Source organism: Ceratosolen solmsi, unplaced genomic scaffold (genome assembly GCF_000503995.2).
Source record: "Ceratosolen solmsi marchali unplaced genomic scaffold, CerSol_1.0 scaffold29, whole genome shotgun sequence".
NCBI classification, from domain to species: Eukaryota; Metazoa; Arthropoda; class Insecta; order Hymenoptera; family Agaonidae; genus Ceratosolen; species Ceratosolen solmsi.
In genome coordinates, this window is record NW_011948417.1 from 627,998 (window position 1) to 650,805 (window position 22,808).

The 22,808-nt window shown below is 28.3% G+C and overlaps 3 protein-coding genes across 7 annotated transcripts; 1 reads left to right on the top strand and 2 right to left on the bottom strand.

Moving 5' to 3' along the window:
* The first annotated feature begins 254 nt into the window (after positions 1 to 254).
* Positions 255 to 2,555, top strand: LOC105359575 (mitochondrial import inner membrane translocase subunit Tim22). 2 transcript variants are annotated; one of them, XM_011496190.1, is made up of 5 exons: positions 255 to 348; positions 1,067 to 1,406; positions 1,543 to 1,718; positions 2,047 to 2,119; positions 2,205 to 2,555. In XM_011496190.1, the coding sequence occupies exons 2-5, from the start codon at positions 1,136 to 1,138 to the stop codon at positions 2,285 to 2,287; spliced, it is 603 nt and encodes a 200-aa protein (XP_011494492.1). In that variant the 5' UTR covers positions 255 to 348; positions 1,067 to 1,135; the 3' UTR covers positions 2,288 to 2,555. The 2 variants fall into 2 exon arrangements, with proteins under 2 accessions (XP_011494492.1, XP_011494493.1); XM_011496191.1 differs by lacking the exon at positions 255 to 348 and having other exon boundaries at positions 1,183 to 1,227; positions 1,317 to 1,406.
* Positions 2,556 to 3,042: 487 nt separating this feature from the next.
* Septin1 (Septin 1) lies at positions 3,043 to 8,203 on the bottom strand. 3 transcript variants are annotated; one of them, XM_011496192.1, is made up of 7 exons: positions 8,174 to 8,203; positions 5,467 to 5,659; positions 5,368 to 5,385; positions 4,803 to 5,061; positions 4,306 to 4,671; positions 4,047 to 4,151; positions 3,043 to 3,687 (listed from the first exon to the last, which is right to left on the bottom strand). In XM_011496192.1, the coding sequence occupies exons 1-7, from the start codon at positions 8,195 to 8,197 to the stop codon at positions 3,555 to 3,557; spliced, it is 1,098 nt and encodes a 365-aa protein (XP_011494494.1). In that variant the 5' UTR covers positions 8,198 to 8,203; the 3' UTR covers positions 3,043 to 3,554. The 3 variants fall into 3 exon arrangements, with proteins under 3 accessions (XP_011494494.1, XP_011494495.1, XP_011494496.1); XM_011496193.1 differs by lacking the exon at positions 8,174 to 8,203 and adding an exon at positions 6,556 to 6,863; XM_011496194.1 differs by lacking the exon at positions 5,368 to 5,385.
* A 9,015-nt stretch (positions 8,204 to 17,218) lies between these two features.
* eIF4H1 (eukaryotic translation initiation factor 4H1) lies at positions 17,219 to 22,229 on the bottom strand. Of its 2 annotated transcripts, none has more exons than XM_011496196.1 (5): positions 22,063 to 22,229; positions 20,732 to 20,899; positions 19,829 to 20,082; positions 18,184 to 18,495; positions 17,219 to 17,560 (listed from the first exon to the last, which is right to left on the bottom strand). In XM_011496196.1, exons 1-5 carry the CDS (start codon positions 22,092 to 22,094, stop codon positions 17,412 to 17,414), a joined length of 915 nt encoding a protein of 304 aa, XP_011494498.1. In that variant the 5' UTR covers positions 22,095 to 22,229; the 3' UTR covers positions 17,219 to 17,411. The 2 variants fall into 2 exon arrangements, with proteins under 2 accessions (XP_011494498.1, XP_011494499.1); XM_011496197.1 differs by having other exon boundaries at positions 19,850 to 20,082; positions 22,063 to 22,225.
* Between the last annotated feature and the right edge of the window lie 579 nt (positions 22,230 to 22,808).

The window sequence follows — 22,808 nt, forward strand, 5'->3', positions numbered from 1 at the left end:
TTATTAAATCTAATTTCTAACAAATGCATATCCGTATACATTTACCTCTTAAATTTACTTATATCACTCTTACGTACTAATTACTTACGCACTAATGCATCTCGTACGATAACGATTGCAATTTGTAAATCGGATATAAAAAATATTTCCCCAATATTGATATTTTGTCCATTTATTCTAAGAAATCTCTAAAATTATATTAACAGTCTTATAGAGAAGTAAATGCGTAAATGCGAAACTAATATCTGATAATTCGGTGGCTAATAGTTTTGTGTGCGCCTATGCATATGCGTATGCAGCCATGTGTGCGCGTGTGCGTGAATTAGAAATTTTGAATTGCAACTACAAGTATGAAACGTTATTTACGTAATATCTGTTTTCAAATTAAAGTAAATCATTTGAATCGTCAAGTGAAATTAACTTATTGATAATAATATCATAAAATTTTTAATATTTTTCTCATAACACGTGCGCAATGCCAATTATTGTACTAACTATCTTTATCAGTATTGGCTAATTTTATCTAAATTCTATGTATAACAAATTTAAACTATTTCTTAAATAGTTTATTAGCGTTACGTTTAATATATCTATTAGTAAAATTTTGTAAATATAAGCATTCAATTGACAAATCGATTTTTTTTCTAAAGAACAAATAATTGTCCATTTAAATGGTATTTTTAGTATTAGGTTATGTAAATGTATGAATTCAGCAATTCAATTGTATTGAAAAAAGTATAGAAACATTATTATAATAATGTAATATAAATAATGCTCTTAATATTTTCATAATATTTTATAATTCCGGGTATAATAATTTGTTTATTAATTTCGCAGTTTATACTATTGACAATGCCAACCATTATTGCATAAGTATATTAAAGTGTATATTATATTTTTGTTTTGCTTTGTAAATATCTTTGCACAATAATGGTATTCTTAATTTTTATTTAATATGGTGTAGAATAATATTTTTTTTTTTTTTTTTTTTTTTTTTTTTTTTAAAATAATGTCTATAGATTCATTATATTTGTTTAATTATATTTAATCGTATTATAACTTACAGGATCCAAATATTGTAATGGATAATAGATATTTATTTGTTACCTAATTAATATAATTCACATGATATAAAATGATGAATTTTAATAATCCACTGGGTCCGAAGCCGGTGCTACCTACGGAAGAAAATAAAGAAACTTCAAACGAACGAGTTCCATTTTTGATGTACGATGAAAAAATGGATAAAATTGCATTGTACCTTATTGGTAATCATGAAAGATTTCGAGAAAATATAATAATACCAAGGGTCTTAGGTGGAGGTTATATTAAATCTAACGAAGAGAAAACTATCGAACGTTTTATGGAAAGCTGCGCTTTCAAAAGTATTATGAGCTGTATCATAGGTACGTAATTCTATGTTTAAATAGGCGATCTGAATTATCGTACAGATAAATAATTATTTACGAGCACGCGGGCGTAAAAATATCATTATTATAATTAATTTTTCTAAGAATAGTTTTAGAATGTATCATTTTTCAGGGCTTGGACTTGGAGGTGTATTAGGCTTGTTTACTTCAAGCGTCAACCCAAATGTTGAAAAACAGCAGACAGCTCGTGAGGTTTTTCGAGAAATGAAATCTACAACTGTGGCATATGCAAAAAATTTTGCTGTGATTGGTTTTGTATTTTCAGGCGTTGAATGTGCGATAGAAACAGTAAGTTAAATTAATAAATCTTATAGCTTTTGTTTATTGTCATTGAAAGGTGTAAATAAAAATAAATGTGAAATATTCTCAATTATTGCAAAGTATTATCAAACATAGTAGTATTATTATAATTTTAATATATTATAATAGTATTATCGTATAATACTTTCTTAATGCAGAGTAAATTATTATTAGAGAAAAATGTGTTTTAATTTTTAAAGAGTGTAATAAAGGATTTTTTTTCTTTTTGGTTAATTTATGATAATTTTATGTATTAATAATTTGCTAATGATTGTTTTGAAAATATAATATATACTTCATGAAATTGCTGTTTCAGTATAGAGGTAAAACAGATTGGAAAAATGGCACATATGCTGGTGGTTTAACGGGAGGACTGTTAGGCCTTAGAGGTATATACGTGACACTTTAAATTAAGAGATTCATTATTATTTATTTTACGTATGTATAAAAAAAAAAATCGTCTTTGCCTTTTAGCTGGCGTAAAGGCAGGTATAATCGGTGCTGCCGGCTTCGCAGCCTTTTCTACAGCCATAGATTATTATATGCACAAGTCCTGAGTCACATGCAAACGCTGCAAAACTGCTCACAACTCTCCGTATTTCTTAAGTCTCGATATGTAAAAAGTAAAATGTAAAAAATTACCAATATTGATCGTACGTAATGTAATGTAAAGCCAGTTGACAAGTCAGAATAATCTGTATACAATATAAATATAAAAGATTCTGTTAACATGTAAAAAGTTTTCAAAATCTTTCTTACATCTATTTAAGTCTGGAATTATTCAGTAGAAATATTGAATCTAAAATTTTTAATACACAAGAAGTCGAGATGGACTATTTTTATATGCGTTTTAACAAGATAAACATTAAGATTTGTTTTAATTATTTGTAATGCATTTTGTATATTTCGACATTTTAAATATTATATATTTATGTTTATAACGAATAATTAAAAACAATATGTTATGAAAGTATGTTTGATAGGTACACGTTAAAAATTCTTTTCTCCATTAACATAAAAAAATATAAACTAAAATTATTTTATATTCTATTATTTAATGAAACTTAATTGTATATTATGTAAAAATAATCCATTCATATAAAGTAATTATAAAAAAGTACAACTAGTACACAAACACAACGCTCGCGTCGTCTGCTAAGGACATTCTTATGAAAATATATATTTATACATATGCATGTTTGCAGCGACAAACTTTTATTTTCTATTTATAAACATTAAATTTGTAAAATAGTTTTTCTTATATTTTATTTTTTTAATTGCAAAAAACGTAAAATACGTATATGTGGATGTTGGAAAAGATTTAATTTTTCCTATTCTTGTTAGAAGAGTCTAGCATCGATAATATGTTTGTTTCATTCAAAAATATAAAAAGCATAGGTATTTAATTTTGGCTTGCAATACTATCGAATTTCTTTCTTAATTTGTAATATATATATATATTTTTAAAAAGGTAGTAAAAGTATAAGTAACAAAATTTGTAATCAAGAATGACAACTGCAAGGCACTTCATAGGTTTCACTATTAATTTCTTTGATAAAAGTTGCTGAAACCACTCAGTAGATAGTGAATTGCTTGTCATGTTTCTTGTTAAGAGTATTAATTCTTTAAAGAATAAAATATAATATGAGAACACAGTTAATCGTTGATGCACTTGAGATCCAATTAGTAGGTTAGGCAAAAAATTTGAATTGCCCCTGTTAATTAATCTTAGATGTTTATAAGATATATTATCTAAAAATCCACAGATATTCTTCCTTTTCAGATCTTACACACATTATTTTTAGCATCTGGTGTCTCGAAACTTTATTGCTGCTGTTGTTGCATCTGTGCTTGCATTACAGCTAACATTTCTTGCATTCTTCGTAATTCTGCTTCTTTTTCTTGTAAAATACGGTCTTTTTCCGAAACAGCATTGTTTTTATCACTATCGATAACCCTGGAGATTGAATAATACTTATATTATATTAATGAAAATATTTACATAAAGGCAAACAAATTTATATAACTGTCTTAACATATTTCATTGAAAAGATAAAATAGAATTAAAAATAGAGAAAAAAAACAAAAACAGAGATATTATTGTAAATAAATTTAAAAAAGACAATATAATAGTACTCGTTTGATTACATTTGAGCACATTTAGTGAAGCTTCAATCAGCTTATACAACGCATGTGCAAAGTACTATGTATTATTCCTAATTAAAATTATTGAAATAAACAGTCTAATGTATGTTTTAAGATTAAAAAAAAAAAAAAAAAAAAAAAAGGGGAAAAAGTAATAATTATTCTATTTACGTTTGACGTCTAGGAGGGACTGGTGCTCCTTTGGCTAATCTTTCGCTTCTATAGTTTTCATAATGAACTTCTTGAGTAACTTCTTGCAAGTCCTGCATATGAGTGCTAAATCATACAATAAATAATAAAATAAATGTTAATAAATTGCCAATGAAACAATATAAAGTATTTGATTAAAATTGTAATTAGATTATCTAAAATAAATCGCAATTACGTTAGTTTTATATCAATTAATTTATTATATTATTAATATACTGACATTAACATAGTTCTGAGTTTGATAAAGTCACAGTGCTCTGGATTTTCCACTTCTACAACACCCCAAGGATAAAGTCTTCCACGAACTTTTCTTCCTTTCACCTCTAACAGTGTAGTCGCTCCACAAACTGCAAAAGGAACTGCTTCCTTTAATTGCTTTACTTGCTCTTTATAATCTTCATCTTCATCACTGTCACAGTCGGGTAAGGGATAAATTTTTATTCCATTTTCCTCGATTTCTTCAAGGACGCGCTTCTTCAGCCGTAATATTTCTTTTTTTGTCAGGACGTCAGCCTTAGCAATTACAGGTACTATATTGACTTTATTGTGCAGTTGTTTCATAAATTCGATATCTAATGGCTTAAGTCTTGCAAATAATACAGAAAAACGTGTAAGCAATTATCAAATAAATCAGAATTATAAGCTAAACAGAAAAGTTGCAATATAAAATGTAAGGTTTTCAAAATAATGCAATAGTAGATGTAAAATAATGTTTACCCATGACCAAACGGAGAAATAAAGTAGAAACAACAGTGTATTCTATTATCGACGATATTTCTTCTGTTTAAACCACTTTCGTCTCTAAGAAACCTCTCAAATTGATCGTCAATGTATTGTATGATAGCTCTAAAGCTATCTGTATTATCTATCGCATCTCCATATCCCGGAGTATCAACTACAGTTAAACGAAGTTTCACACCTCTTTCTTCAATTTCTACTGTAGAAGCATCCAATCTTACCACCTGATTAGTTTTTTCTGTATAAAGTCGAATGAAATATTAAGAAAACTTTTATGTAACTAGGAAGGGGAGACGACTAAAAATTAAAATTACTGCTACATTTAAAAACATTGAAACATAAATGTTTGGCACATTTATTTAATAAACGTACGTGTCTTTTTAAAAATTAATAATTATAAAACAGAAAAGATGAAATTATTAACTCATAGAAAAAAAAGTACTAAAAGAACAAGACTAAAAATTCATAAAAGTAAACAATTTTTACTAACAAATTATAAAAATAAGCAACTTTATGAATTAAGGAGACGTATTCTTGTACTTACTACAAAGTTCTACCATTGCTTTGATTTAATGAAATATAAAAATTATTAGTCAGAATTAAGAGAATTAATCAATAATAAAATTAACATAATAATATTTACCCGTTGCATTTGGAATAATTCGTTCTGGATATAAGTCGGTAAGAAAAAGACTGTTAACTAATGTTGATTTTCCAAGTCCTGATTCACCGACGACCATTAGTGTAAATTCGAAGCCTTTTTTTACAGATTTTCGATGTACTTGATTTGGTAAATTGGCAAAGCCCACATAACCTGGAGTTTCTAGGCTGGCAAACTGAAATATATGATATATATATATATATATATATATATATATATATATATAAGAATAACTCTGTTTAGTAAATATTTTATTATCTTTAAAATTTTTAACTATACACCTTTGGTAGTAATCATTCGTAATTCATTAGATTAGTTCATTATAATATTTTATTATTAATTTATTGTACAATCATGAAAATATGTATTAAACCTTAATCTCAGCTTATGATTTCTAAGTTATCAATTAAGTAACTTTATAAACTAGAATTACTTAGCAATTTATGATAAATTATGATATACTGACATATATTTTAATATACCATTAATATGCACAAGTATAATAAAGAAGCGCCTATACATTGGAATGTTAATTGTACCGTTAGAAGAACGGTAGGTATTGTAACAGTCAATATTTTCTAAATGTTATTTAAAAAGTATCATAAATAAGCTGTAATCGAAGTAATCATAAGTTATTAATTATTGTCATAGTTATTTTTATAAAATATTTTTTGTCAAATTTCTTACTAATGGAAATATATTGTCAACGTAAACAATAAATGAATACAGAATTACAGAATAAAATTCTAAAAAAAACATTAAAAAACACTATTTTCAATAATAAATATTCTAAACATATGTTCAACACTAATTAAATTATGATAATATGTTTTCAATATTAATTATATATTTTGTTTTTTTATGTAATTTGTGAATGCAATGTTAATTTCAAATTTTACGTTTATCCGCTTACCACATTAGTTTTATATTCTTATTTTTTCTGTGGATGGCATAGAATTTATACCTTCTTTTTAAAAAAAAAAAAAAAAAAAAAAACCTATATTAATGCACATAGTAATAAATTTCCAATAAAAAGCAAAAACAAAAACAAAAACAATAAAAGTGATTTACCTTTCGTGAATCCATTTTTTATGCCCTAAGATGATACAGAAAACGTATGTACGCGGAATGTATGCGAAGCCGTTCAACCTTAAGTCAATAACCCAGAAAAAATTGCGTGGGAAAAAGACGCGAAAAGAATGAGAATATAAAAATACTTTACGATCGATCATTCATTTCGGGCAAATGCCAACGTACTGATTGGCGATATTCCGGAGCCTATCCAATATCTTTCCGGTTAATGTGAATTTTCGCAATGCTATGAGATTTTAACCCCCTCTATTAGAGATTTTTATCATCGTATTAGACTGCTATCTAATACCAAATCCCCGTCCATTAATATAATAGTGTTAGAGTGTTAAGTAGCGGTAGCGTAGCGGTAAATGAGAGGCCCGGGAGACATAAATTTCTCTAAAATAGTTTTGCCATTGTAATTCCGAGAATTTTATTTCGCCACCTAGCAAAAACTAAACAAAGAACTATAAATAAATGCAGAGGATGTGTGCGTCATCCGAGACAAAACCGAGGCTCTAAAATTCAGATTTACGAGCTCCTTGGTATTGCATTGAAAATTAATCATATAAACGAATTAAATTATAACGCGTATGGGTACAACGATCTTATGTATAACACAACAACAACAACAACAACAACAACAACAACAACAACAACAACCAATCAACCAATCATCAAAAACAACACAACAACAACAACAACAACAACAACAACAACAACAACAACAACAACAACAACAACAACAACAACAACAACAACAACAACAACAACAACAACAACAACAACAACAACAACAACAACAACAACAACAACAACAACAACAACAACAACAACAACAACAACAACAACAACAACAACAACAACAACAACAACAACAACAACAACAACAACAACAACAACAACAACAACAACAACAACAACAACAACAACAACAACAACAACAACAACAACAACAACAACAACAACAACAACAACAACAACAACAACAACAACAACAACAACAACAACAACAACAACAACAACAACAACAACAACAACAACAACAACAACAACAACAACAACAACAACAACAACAACAACAACAACAACAACAACAACAACAACAACAACAACAACAACAACAACAACAACAACAACAACAACAACAACAACAACAACAACAACAACAACAACAACAACAACAACAACAACAACAACAACAACAACAACAACAACAACAACAACAACAACAACAACAACAACAACAACAACAACAACAACAACAACAACAACAACAACAACAACAACAACAACAACAACAACAACAACAACAACAACAACAACAACAACAACAACAACAACAACAACAACAACAACAACAACAACAACAACAACAACAACAACAACAACAACAACCAATCAACCAATCATCAAAAACAACAACAACAACAACCAATCAACCAATCATCAAAAACAACCAACAACCAATCAACAAACCATCGACAATAATAATGAGTAATAAATTATAACAATCATTATTATTGTAAAATAATAAGTAATTAATAATCAATAATAAATACTAATAATAATATTAATAATAAATAATAAATAATAATAGTAATAGTAATATACAAACCGATCTCAAGCTTTCGTTGGACATTTTTTGGATTAAATTTAATTATTCACAGTAGAAGATGTCACATAAACGCTTTCTCTTTAATGAAAAATGAATGTAAAATAATATAATGCTCAGAATTAAACTGGATTGAAATAAAAAATCTTATATTAACACTCGATAAATTTATATTTAGTAATGAAAAAAATTTTTGTGATCTGCAAGGTTATATTTGTATCTAGAAAAAAAGTTGCGCGCCGACCTGCACGCAGTTTTATTCATACGTAAATTCTTAATTTATTTAGTACATTCACGCGTACAAAAAATATCCGAGTGACTCAATTACAATTCTGCGCCTTCACCTACGCATACACGCGCGTGCGCCCATTAAAAAAAAAAAAAAAAAAAATACATATTTACACACGTACGCACTTCCGCGCGCGCACATTTATATATATATATATGTATATATATATATATGTATATGCATATATATATATACATATATATATATATATGTATATGTATATATATATATGCATATATGTATATATGCACGCAAGGGCATACGCACGCAAATGTATTTATTTGCACACGCGCGAGTTTCGCATGCATTGGGTTCGCATAGGAGCGCCTACATAAATGCGTATAATATGAATGGTTAAAAGTCGTTGTAATAACGTGTCCATGAGAACGTCAATTGGAGAGTTTGGTTGACGGAGTCGGCGCACGAATGCCGACAATGACGAATGAACGAATGTCTGCTGCTTAATATACGAGTGACTTAGCCTTTGCAAAGTCGTATTTACTTCTGCTTATGTGTTTCCCCGCCATCGTATTGAATGGCATGGCGAAGGGAGGGGAGGGACATCGAGGCGTGGTCTGTCTCCGAAACTCTAAAATTAGAGCAATTTTATCTAGATATATGACAATTGTTATCGTCATTATGGTCAACGTCCTACAAGCCTCGACTCTTAATAATAATCATAATTATGATTAATTATTAACCTGAATTACGAGTAATAATAAGTAACTGGGATAGAAATGTAATTTTAATAAAACATTCTATGTTCTTAGCGTTTAATTTCAAAAAATTATTTAATACGAATGTTTTCCACTGTAGAATGTCTATTGAAATATCTCAAATTTCCAATAGAAACACATCTAATAGAAATTAACGTGCCATTAGGCCAGGAATATATGCCTTTAATAATTTATACGTGTCATCATCGTATGTGATGTATGTTAATATTTAAAAACTACTCTTCAATATATTTCTTTAATATAACAGTTTGAAGAATCAAGCCACCGATGCTTAAGCACACGAATACATTTTTATTATAGTAATTATTGATAAGAAAATAAGCATACGAACGAAGAGCCTAGCAGCACATCAATCTCGTTATATATATTTTTCAATAATTTGTCAAATCCTTAATAAAATCATTCGATATTATTAATAAAAAAAATTTTATTAGAGATTCCTAGAGACCGAGCTTGTAGTTTTATTTGAAGTAATGAGAAGTAATTATGCTCTTAAATTAATTGCCTATAAATATTACAATATATTTATTATTTCTACAAATTTGAAAATTAACAGAAACAATGTACGAACATATTCTCGGCGCGCATACTTTTTTTTTTTTTTTTTTTTTTTTTTTTTTTTTTTTTTAAATAAATATTGCAAAGAGATGACCTTCGATCGATATACAAAATTCTCTACATTGTATAATATTTATTTAATTCTATGACATTACTTATGATAATACTATCGATAAGTTATATTATGATTAAATAATTTCTCTTGTACAAAACTTAAATCAAATGTAATTGGCGGTATGTAGTAATTATCAGTTGAAAAAAAATTTTTTTTTCGATCAATCAATACACGTAGTAAAGCTTTTTGCTATCAATAACACTATATAAAGAAATCTCAATTTTATTATGAAATATATTAAAGTTATTGACATAAAATTTTAATAAATAATAGAATATAGAATATATACGTAAAGCTAATATAATTTAAATGCCATTACATTCAGGATAAATAATAAAGTGCTTAATCATGCTATTATAGACAATTTATTTATGACATTAACTTTAACATTTAAGATACTATCAGTTTCAATAAATAATAAAAATTAAAATATAATTTTTCAACAAAATTGCGGAATTAGCTTTTAAAGATATATTTTTTCTATACACTACGTTTTTGTGTATTTATCGAGTGAAAGAATTTTTTTACCGTTTTAATGTAATTTTTCTTTCTTAAATTTGAAAAAAGAAAATTTTTTTTTTTTATAATAGTTATATAAATTCTCTAAATAAATTTAAATTAAAATATTTAAATGTTTTTAATAACGTTAAAGTTTTAATTTAAAGTTAAAATTTTAATTCTTTAAAAATGTTCTTTAATACATACATTTTAATCATTAATATTGCCATAACTTGTATAGAAAAGTTAACACCAAAATTTCAAATTTATTTATATATAAAATTAAAGTAAGACAAAATTGAAATCATAATTAATACGACAATGTATTTATTTATTTATTTTTTTTTTTTTATTTTTTTTTTAACAATCAATAGAAGTTATAGGTTTTGAAACATAAATATCAATATTTTGATTGAAATGATCAAACTATAAGAACTTATAAATTAATATCTTAAATTTAAAATAATTTAAAATACAATCAATAGTATCATTATGGTATTAAAGCATTCAAAGAAGTTTACTTCAATTTTCAATTTTAAAATACAAATGGTAAAAAAATGATATATGAAACAACAGATAATGATTTATGTACAAAGGATATTTAAGATGTATAAAATTTTGTTAAGTAAAAAACTGTTTAAACTTATGAGATAAACATTTTTATATTAAAACAATTTTTGTAATCAGTAATTTAGTCATAGATATGTATAATTAGAATTTTTAATTACGATATAGTAAAATATACAATATTATACTACATTTATAATACGAAATTACACATCTACGAGTTACTTTGCTAAACTCATTAATCTATTTTCAATGTTTTTTTTTTTGTTTTAGTTTTTGTTTTTGTTTTAAGAAATAGCAAACCTACAAAAAGATACAAAATATAAATTATTAATATATATATATATATATATATATATATAACTAAAATGAATACATTTTTAAGAATATAACGATTCTTATAATTGGATAGAAATGGTAACAATCGTAATACATCTACAGTAAACCGTAAAAAAAAGAAATAATATGTCATTCTTTTACTTTGATCGTTAACGTTTTGAATATATCTAAATAATTAAAAATTAATTTTCTTAAACTATAACAATTCAGTACTATTATATATAAATAATTTACAGTAGGCTAGAAAATAAATAGAAATTTTAATCAAAGCGACTTAAGCATCAAGGGTTATAAAAAGGTAAATGAATCAAGAGAGAAAAAAATCGTTAAGAAATAATAATTCCATTATGATACTGATTTTTAAGGTAATAATAAAGTCTTTAATAATATTTATTTCTTAATATCAAATAATTGATTGTTTAAAATTAATTTTATAAAAATTTAACCATTAAAGTATGATAATGAATAAAATACAATGAAATTAATTGAAAAAAAAAATGTGGATATTTAAGAGATAAGAAGTAATAGAATTTCCCCGATATTATAATCGTATATTTCAATCAGATTAATTGAAATGGGCGTGGCATAATGTAAACTTCAAAATAAAACTTTCTGCAGTTTTAAGAAAAAAATTTATAATGCAATACTATATACATATATAAAATTAATTAAGAATTCTACATTGTGAAACAAGTTATCTTTTAACATTGAATACGTGGTGTTTTTACAGATTTGAAAAATGATTATTTTATCTCCAAATTTCACTTTTCAAGTGTAAAATAATTTGCCTCACATTTACGACATATTATATGTCAACATAGAACAATAATTAATTTAAAAAATTAAATATTTACTTTAATATTGTTGTTGAAGTTGAGCAAGTATTATAGTGATAAATCTATTAATTTCATTGCAACAGTCTTTATTGTATTAAAAAATACTTTCAATATTACTTAAATAGACGTATACTATAATTTAAATTTTGTCATAAATACAAATAGTCATTCGTTTAGGCTATTTGAAAATACAATTATAACTTCCATATTTTTAAACTTTTACGTGTATCAAGACAAATTATTAATGGCAATTTAAACAACCCCCCAAACAATAATATTACTGTAAAATCCATGAAACATATTTTCATTTAATAGTTGTATATTAATTAAATTTATATAATAATTTTTACTAATTTTACAACATTAATTAAACAATTAAATGATAGATCATTAATTTCTATAATCAATAGTCTTTTAATAGTAATTAAATTGTATTATTATAGCATTTACCATTCTATTCCATAATATTTATTAATAATTAGAAATTTTATTAAATGAGAAATAAATTTATTTTTTTTAAGAATAAAAGTTTATACCTATTAAATACCTCGAATATATTATTTGCAAATGTAATTTAAGACTCGTATAAATATGAAATATTTAGATTTTATAATATTTTATAGTTTTGATAAATTTCATATACTTTTTTATTCTGTGGGTTCAATTATAATCACTTACATGCGATTGCAGACAACAAAATATATTTTTGTATGCATTATAGCGCATCAAACTCTATTATGATGAACGATCTTGTAAATAGACGGTATTTCCAACGATTTTAAAGGTTCGTAATTCAAAAATATTTTGTTCGCCATCTTTACTTACAAGACTTTTCGAAATTTGTTGCTGGTTAACCTATAATCATTAGCAAACGTATATTATGAATTACGCTTCGACATCGTAAAATATTATTTAGTATTATTATATCATAATTTTATATATTAAAGACTTTAAAAATTTTCTTTAAATAAGTATGACACAACATCATACACAGTATGAATTACGTATGCTATTACTCTTTATACATGTTTATGTAGAATTTCCTTAAATTTTGGATTATTTATTTGCTATTTAAAAATGAATAAATACATTTAAGAAATAGTAATCTTTAATTATAATGAAATAATAGTAAAATTATAACAATGGATTTCAAAAAAATCTTTTCCTTTTTTTAGACTGAAAATAAAATTGAGACACGACTTGACTAATCTTTTTTCAAAATTTTCTTTCTTCTGCTTTTATAACGTAGGTTTCCATTATAATGTCAACTAATGCATTATGATCACTTTTTTCTTCTTCTTTTAAACAAACTATACGTAATTTGTCTTGTAATTAGTGCTTTAAATGTATATATATATATATATATATATATATATATATATATATATATATATCCATAATTTTAATTAATGTATTATATTTTATGCGCATTTTCGAAGCTTAATTAAATGAATGTACTATTTGATTTTGGGAATTCATTAATACGACAATTTATTTAAATATCTCCACTATAAGGTACAACTATACAAGTTTGTTTATTGTATATTTATTTTAATAGCATGATCATATTTAATATTTATTCGTTGTATTATATTGAAGCTTTTTGAAAATCCGTAATTTTTAATTTATAAAAATATGAGTTTTATAGGCTTGACATTCTGGTATTTTAATATTTAAATATATGCGTTGAATATTAATGCCAAGAACTATTTTATGAAACGTAAACATTGACTGCGATTGAGATTGTTAAATAAGTTTGATTACATTTAATTCAATTTTATGCAATTATTTTGAAGGCATTGAAGTACAGCTACGAAAACCTTCTATCTTGATACTCAAGTCATATAATTGACTTCTGAAAAAAAATGCAAAACTGCGTTAGAAATATTGGTATTCTTTTAATTTAATATAGAGGTGCTAATTATATGCATTTTATGTTCTGCGTTCATTATTTTTCAATGATTTTTAATGCTATAAAATTAATGTGTAAAGATAGGTAAAAGAAAAAGTCATAGCGCTATAATTTAACAACAAAATTTGCTATTTAACTTATTAAATGATATATTCATATGGCTAGTATGGAGTTGCTCTCAATTTTCTCGAATAAGAGTAAAGCTACTGTGTAGTGTTCGGTTTTGAACAGATAAATATTGCTACTTAAATTTAGTATTATTAATAATGTTAAAGACGACGGTATATATAAAAAAAAAAAAAAAAAAAAAAAAAAAAAAAAAAATGACTTAATAACCATCAAATTATGTTATCAAAATAAAACTTTGTTGGTCTTATAAATATTAAGTTGTTCTTTACATATTAAGCGACAATTATTAAATACTCGATAATTTACTGCTATACCTTTTATGATGCCTTAGTGTATAAAAATGTATAAGCCTTTCAGCCCATAATGACGTTCAAAAATTATAATTATTTGGAAACTAAAAACAAGAAAATTTGTTTTAAAATTTATTTATACAATTTAAGAAATGTATCATAAGCACGTATATGATTTACAAAATTTAGTGAACTCTTCCCAGTACTCTTCAAGCTACAATGCCCAATTTCAGAGATTTACCGCAAGCATTAAACAGATACCAAATCACAAGGAAATTCCCTTTTTTAAAACTGCGCTTTATTATATTACAAATAATATCATAAATAATAACAATAGACTACAAGCGAAAACTTTTTACAAAGAATAAATGATACGCATGCAGGTCATCTATTGTGATAATAAAAAAATTAACTTTTTTTCTTCTTCTCAGTAATATTAAAAAAAAAAAAAAAAAATAGTATGTATTATATACATACGAATATCACTATATGTTCAGTAAATCAAATATATTCTAATTATTTTTAAATAAATAAAACCACAGATACTTTATATTTGAAAAATGAGCAAGAATGCAAGAGGCACGTAAGAGTGATTAAAATCAAAACATATATATATATAATATATATATGTATATTAAGATTAAAGGATATTTTCATACATAATGATATTATTATTATATAAGTAGTATTCACAATTCAAATTTCACAAATCATCGTACTGTTTTTCTGTTATTTTTTTCTTACGATAACACATTAGACGGATATGAGATAAGCTACTTTTAATTATTTACTTTTATGCAATACTTTTTCATATACAAATTCAATTTTAAATAAAATAATTCACGTTCCTCCTTTAAAATTCTTCATTACTTTATTCCCTTGATATTATTCGTAGTTTTTGTTATTTTATATTATCTTCATTATCGATATTTTGTCAGTCGATTGGCGTTTAATAAACTTCATCCCAGCACAATTTACTTAATCAAAGAGCGTTCAAAGAGCGATTCATCATCATATACGCGCTTGAAATTTTTATTTTTTTTTTTTCTCGTTTAACTCTTAGAATTTAAGAAAGATAGAAGATGTTGGATAGTCACGTAAGTTTTTTGGATTAGTTACATATTGCTTAATGCAGGTCAATACTCTAATGACGATGAAATAAATTTTACACACCTTCTAAATATGCTATTACTTCATTTTGGTTATCCATTTTAATTTTTGTCTACTTACGTCCTTTATTTAAATATTTTCAATGTACCAAAGAGAGTGTGTACGGTGATAAAGTAGAGAAGTTTTATGTCGATAATGAAAACAACAACAACAAATAATAATAAAAAAAAAATTAAAAAAAAAATAATTAAAAAAAAAAATAATAATAATAATAATAAAAAATAATAATTATGAGTGGAGAAAGAGGGGGTTTTACTAGCTTATTTTTGTACTCTTTGAAAATCAGCGGAGGAGCAAAGCTACGACGCACTCTTCTCTCCATTTTTATTTTGTTGAGGAAAAGTGCGTTCGATCTGCGTGTGAGAAAATTGATTGGTTTGTCTGTTTTTATTTTTATCATTTATTATTATTAATTTTCACACCGTGCAATGCCACTTCATTTACTTCTTAAGATTTATGTATCCTCGATGTCGTTTACAAGACACGAAATTTTTTTAACACAAATCTGCATGAACATCATATTATGCATTCGTGCACGCTGTATCTTTTTCATTCATCTATTTCAATTGTCTTAATTATTCACATAAATATTATCGATATTCAGATATGCATTTTGCATGTCCGATGTGAGTGCCTGTATTATTACTATTACTTTTCGTCGGTTTATCTTCTCTTCTAGGAGCAGTCTTTGCTAATTATCCTCGTTTCGTAAAAATGTTGCAACATTAGGCTGGTATAGAAAATTTTAATTTTTTTTTTTTAAATTTTTTATTTTATTTTTTTTTTAAATTTTTTTAACTGCCGACGCTAACGCGGAACTAAGTCTTTTTTTTTTTCGTGTTGCTGAGAGACAAGTTTAAGTTTAAATATATAAGAAATCTTTTTTCATCAGTGACATGCAGCAAGAAATAAAATATATTGCTTAAGCCTAAACGTTTAGAGCATCGACGTTTCTATTTTTTTTTCTTCTTTTTGATTAAATAAGCATTTGCAACTTGTTATAAATTTTTTTTTTTTTCTTTTGTTTTGTTTTTGTTTTGTTTTGTATATATATATATAGATAAATTGTAGTTTTTGTAGTAAAAATTCACTTATGTTAACAGGCATTAGTTTGCTTCCACATTTCATATGTACATTCAACACTAGTTCTTTCTGAAGACGTACATTAAATTTTTATGACATAAAATTCAGTATCAATGCTCCTTAAAGTTAAAAAAATTTAATAAAGAATTATCATTCTCATACTTAAGTCTTTTTACAAATACAATCACTTTGTGTGTAGACTTGACTTAAATAAAAAAAAAAAAAAAAAAAAAAAAAAAATTTTTTAAAAAAATAATAATATTAATAAATAAAAAAAAAAAATAAAAAATAAAAAATAATGAATTAAAAAAAAGTGTGTTTAAACTTAGAAGTTATAAGAATTTTCACTTTTAAAGCAATGGATACACTTTTTAATAGTACAGGAAAAAATTGACTTCCTAATTTCTCAATAGTGTCTGTCTTCTCAAAAACTTGCTAAGGAAGACTCCCCCCACGAACAGCTTTTTCCACACAGTACAAGGTAGAACACGAAACATTTTAAAACATTAAAAAAAAAAAAAAAAAAACCAAAAAAAACCAAAAAAATAAAACAAGATGTACATCCTTGGGGAGATTCAGCCCTTTGACATCTACCAGGAAGTTGGAAGAAGTCTTACGTTAAAGATTGTTTTTTCCAATGAAATTTGCTGTTACAGGAAATTATTCCCCACTATTGTTGTTAGAGAAAAAAGAAACTATTACATCATAATACATAGTTTTACTTGACTTCATTGTTGTCAGTAATTTTCTCTTCTCGCGGTTTAGCTCCACCATAAATTGAATTACGAATAGTGGTCTCAGCTAGTGAATTTACGGGATCCTGAATGGTTCTAGGTGTTAGTACCAAACGTTTTCGGCCTTTCATATCTGTGAAAACAAGACAAACATTAGTTGTAATAACGAGTCGTAATATTTATAAAAAATATTGAACACATAAAGTTCTCATCAATTTTCTATATTACGCTTTATTCTAAACGAATTAATGAAAGATTTTTAACTCATCGATTCGATTTATCGTAAGATAATACACATTTTGTTTTGTTTTCTTTTTTTTTTTCTTTTCTTTTTTTTTACTTAAAAGTAAATTTTTAATCGAACGTAATTTAATATTGTTTCCGAAAATAGATTAAAAAATTGATTAAAGAACAATTAAACCGGCACTACATCGATCTAAGTGAAATATTTTTAAATTAATCATCAATACAATCAATCAATAATCATACGAAAATGTACATGTAATGAAATGAAATGAATGTCGATAACACATTGATGATCAATTTAATTCAATAGATATCGAACAAATTAGTTAGTTATTGTTGATTTTTGTATAATTCTTACTTATTATTTATTACTGTACAGTATATGAAAAAGAAAGAAAAGAAAAATTAGAATCATATATTTAGCAAATATTTTCCCAATGGCATTTACCAATCAGGTAGCTGCCGGTTTAAAGTCTTGTGCAACACAAATAAACAATTTAGAATACTGACCTGGGGCTGGTTCGTTCATAAAGGGTTCATCCGCGTATTTCCTGTCTGACATGCCGGGCCCGCCACGACTCAGTCTACTGCTTCCGTACTTGGACATACCGGGACCACCAGGGCCGCCGAGTCCACCTAGGCCACCTAGGCCACCTAGGCCACCTGGGCCACCTGGGCCACCTGGGCCACCTGGGCCACCTGGGCCGCCCATTCCACGTAAATTTCTGTCCCGACCGGCTATCTCGTCATTGAAGAAGTTACCGCGGCTACCGCCGAAGTTACCTTGTCTGCCGCTTGACATTCCTCGATCGTTAAAATCTTCTGCAAAATGTCATTCGTCACTCAATATATGCTCAAAACAGCTAGCTAGACACATCTTTATGAGCGTGTCCAAGTCCTTTTATCATTAACTTTTAACGTTGTTTTAAAACGAGATTTTTACTTTCGGAATTAAATTAGTTATTAGCATTTCATTTTATTGCCGTTAGAAGTCTTTGATGTTACGTAGGCTAGTAAACTCTTTTAACGGAGGCTCAATCAAGATATAATAACAATCGAATTGAGCATTAAAGTTAGTTTATATGTAATTGACGCTGTCGCAGATTTAGGCGCAACAATGTAATGTAGTGTAATGTAAATTTTGTTGAAGAAATTTCGTTTTCCAACATTATCTAGCCGGTACTGCTCAATACATATGGACATACAATTTTTGTTTCGTAAAATTTAGAAAAATTACATCAATATTAAATTAATTTATCCAATCAATTTATCCTTTTCATAATTATGAAAAATTAATACAGAGTGTTATTTTAATTAAGAACATACGTAAGAACATCGTAATCAATAATTTAATTTACATTATTTATACTGTACATATTTAAAATGAAACCATAAAATAAATAAAATAAGTATCATATATTATTTAAATGTGCAAGTCATTATTTTCTAAAGATTCATGAAATCTCGATTATTTAATCTAATTATTATTATACATTTACCAGCGGATTATAAGATTTTATATCAGGCAATGTAACTATATACTTTTCATTATGTTTGTAATGTAAATAATAGTTATTTAGCAATTGGATTATATCAATTAACAAAACAAATACGGACATTTATTTTATGCATATTTAATTTGTTTTATTTACATTAGCAAATCAATGAATTCGATGTCTACTTTAAATATGACAGTTAATTAGTTTCTCTTCGAATACGTACTATTCCATTAATTGCAAGATAATTCGCTTCATCGTTAGCAAAAAATGCTAACAAAAAATTATAAATAATACTACTCTAAGATATACATCAATTTTATAATTACTTATTAGTGAAATTTTTAAATTTAAAAATAAGAGCCAATGGTGTGCAAAGGAAAATATATTATTCGATAACAATTGAAAAGCGACAAAGAAAGAAAAAATTTTTTAAATAATTTCAAATGTCCTACATTCGATAGAACCAAAAAACCAAAATAGAACACAAAAATATAAAAAGCAAAGTATAATATTGTCTATTAGTGCTATATGCATGGACATGAAAATAAGAAAATTGTAAACAAAGAGCAAATTGACATTTATATTAAAATTTGGTTTTTAGGTACACAAAAAAAAAAAAGGCGAAATGTAAACGTCATGCCAGGCATAACGCTTACTTGTAAATATGAATGGGCTACCGAAATCATCGCCAAATCCTCTTGGTGGACCTCCATCACGTTTACCGAAGCCACCACCAGGTCCAGATCCACCTCTAGCCCGTCTATCAAATCCACCTCCTCTTTCATTTCTTTTACTTTCGGCTACATCGATTTTAATCAAACTTCCCTCTACGCTAACGCATCCATTTAATTTGATTGCATTTTTAAGATCAGACAGATCCTGAAACTCGACGTAACAAAAACCCTTAAACCTAAAACAGAAATTGTTACTTGAGAGTCGAATTTAATTTATAAATGAACGTTATATGCATTTGCAATTACTCTATTGTAATTTACTTTACATAACGTATAAGTACAAATTGTGCAGAAGTTAATAACATGATTCTAGAGAAAGCGCGAGCAAAGTTCTGAAAATGTAACTTTCGATAATTTAGTTTGCTATTTATTGCCAATGTCATATGGAGTAAAATATTTTATCAGTCACGACAAATTCATTATTTCGTAATAAAATCTCTCTCTCTCTCTCTCTCTCTCTCTCTCTATTTCTCTCTATATTTATCTCTACTCTCTCTTTCTAATATATATAGAGATATTTATTATATAAATTATATATATATATATATATATATATAATTGGAACAAGACACCCAATTACTTAAATAAATGGAAATAATTTTCATTTAGCTAAGTAATTTTAAACGATAGGAACAATTATACGCGTTCGATTACAGTATCGTCAACGATCTTGGCGCGCAAATATTAAAACTTTAAACGAACGACTTTCACCGTTGGGCAAACCATGCACCAAAACAAGCGATCACTTTTCTTTTTTACTAGCATTCACGCTCGAACGTATAATTGGGCGTTGAACGATTACGCAAAACAAAAGTAATTGCAAACCTATCTGTTTCACGATCTTTGACAAGTCGGATCTTCTTCACATTCAAGTTTTGAAATATTTTGTCGACATCGCCTTGAACGATACCGTCCGGCAGATTGCCAACGAACGCTGTGTATGGTGGCTCGGTAGGCAGAGGTTTACTGCTGCGCGAACCTCCCGAATAATCTCTGCAAAATATATAATGAAGAATTAGGGAGACTGACACCATACTATGCACGTAGCTGGAAAAAAAAAAAGCTTGGGCTTGCACAGAGCGAAACGTGATAAAAATCAACTCTGATAAGTAATACCGCAAGCCAATTTAAACTCGCTACTTCAATCTTCTGTCTACAATGTAGATTCATTATAATATGCATGCATGCGTGCGTGCGTGCGTGCGTGCGTGCGTGAATTCAAACGTACGTACGTACACATGACACACCGCACGCAAGCACTCGCTCGCTCACCTCCCAACACCCACATAATCAATCTTCTATTCACACAAAATATATTTATATTTATATTTATATATAAATATTTGTACACAATATGCATTCATATGTATAGTGTATATATATATGCACACACACATATATATATATATATATATATATATATAACGTGTATGCGTGCGTGTGTGTATGTATACAGTATAGAAAGTAGAAATGAGGGATGCAGTTAACACAGGGGTAGAGACGTAGAGATAGTCAGTTGCAAGCACTCACGCACAAACGTAGGAGCGCACTTACGCAAGAGCACTCACAGAAGCACATTACGTACGCACGCATCCACGCACGCACGCACGCACGCATGCACGCTTGCTCGTTGGTAAATACAGAATATCACGAACGAACAGACACAGAGAGAAAGAGAGAGAGGAGAGAGATTGAGAGAGAGAGAGGAGAGAGAGAGAGAGAGAGAATGAGAGAGAATGATTGAGAGAGGGAGAATGAGGGAGAGAGAGAGAGAGAGAGAGAGAGAGAGAGAGAAAGGCAAGGCACATATAAGACTGTAAGGATGTCAGAAAAACCAGTCAAAGCCGGTATATAAAGCATCCAAATAAAAGCGCGTGCCGATGACTATGTCTGGTCCAGCAGCAGATGTGCTGCCGGCCCAGTGGCGCGATGGCAATTCGCAGATGTTGCGGTTGCGTTTAAAAGGTTCGACGCGCGTGGTTGGCTCTCGTAGCGCGAGAGTTTCCGGAAGCCGAGCTTAACCTGCTACCTCGGGGGGCGAGCCCCGATCGCAACGACGCTCGCGACCCTGTATCCACGTCCCCATGCCCTCGGAATTCCACGGGACCGCTGGGCTACGTAAGCGCGGTAAAGGCACCGGAGCCGTTTATACTTGCCTTAAATCATTGTAATCACCTCGTCCAGCCATGTTGGATGCACGAAAACTGACCCGGGGACGGCGTGGGTCGGTGCCGAGCTGCGTAGCTAGGGGCGCCAGCAGCGCGCACAATATTCGTCCGCGGGGACTTTTTCTTTAATTTTTTTTTCAGGCAACATGGCGGCACTGTGACCGCCCGATTACCGCTGGCGGGCTCCGGCCACCGGCTGACACGCCCGTAACCGCCGTCACGCTCGCGTTTAGCTGACGACGGCTCGGCCCGCCCGATGGATTTGGGCATTCGACGCAATGCTTGGCCGAGTCTGCGGGGATCGGATCGACCATCGTCGTCCCTCCACTTCCCCATTATTTATAATCGAATAATTGATCGTTGAATCGTTCGCCGACCGTCAGTCCGATTATCGTTCCATCACCATCGCCACAACAAAACCACAACCCCCATCCGTCCGTCGCCGGCCCCTACGTCCCATTGACCTTGGCCTTGGCTTTCCGCCCATGAATTCAATCCCTTTGAAATTGTTGACCCGCGATCAACGCGGGCCTCGACGCTCTCTTTACGGGATCGTTTAATTTAAACGAGCGCTTAAATGAAATTGGACGATGCTCGTAGCTGAGTTTGCTTAATTGCGGATCGATCGCCCGTGCGCATAGAAATGAGCGAAATTGATAAATTGCCGCGTTGAATGTATGCGCCTTCAAATGCCAGTGGCCAATGTGTCCCTTCCTCCTCTCCCCTAACCGCTC

What these genes read in the sequence shown, in the direction of transcription:
- LOC105359575 (XM_011496190.1), top strand. Translation starts at nt 1,136, where the DNA reads ATGATGAATTTTAATAATCCACTGGGTCCGAAGCCGGTGCTACCTACG. An exon ending in TATTATGAGCTGTATCATAG is followed by an intron (nt 1,407 to 1,542) that starts GTACGTAATTCT and finishes ATCATTTTTCAG; the next exon opens with GGCTTGGACTTGGAGGTGTA. An exon ending in AGGACTGTTAGGCCTTAGAG is followed by an intron (nt 2,120 to 2,204) that starts GTATATACGTGA and finishes TTTGCCTTTTAG; the next exon opens with CTGGCGTAAAGGCAGGTATA.
- Septin1 (XM_011496192.1), bottom strand. Translation starts at nt 8,197, where the DNA reads ATGTCCAACGAAAGCTTGAGATCG. An exon ending in ATTTCTCCGTTTGGTCATGG is followed by an intron (nt 4,672 to 4,802) that starts GTAAACATTATT and finishes ATTATTTGCAAG; the next exon opens with ACTTAAGCCATTAGATATCG. An exon ending in AAACTCAGAACTATGTTAAT is followed by an intron (nt 4,152 to 4,305) that starts GTCAGTATATTA and finishes TGTATGATTTAG; the next exon opens with CACTCATATGCAGGACTTGC.
- eIF4H1 (XM_011496196.1), bottom strand. Translation starts at nt 22,094, where the DNA reads ATGGCTGGACGAGGTGATTACAATGATTTAAG. An exon ending in AAAGATCGTGAAACAGATAG is followed by an intron (nt 20,083 to 20,731) that starts GTTTGCAATTAC and finishes TTTCTGTTTTAG; the next exon opens with GTTTAAGGGTTTTTGTTACG. An exon ending in TATGAACGAACCAGCCCCAG is followed by an intron (nt 17,561 to 18,183) that starts GTCAGTATTCTA and finishes TTGTTTTCACAG; the next exon opens with ATATGAAAGGCCGAAAACGT.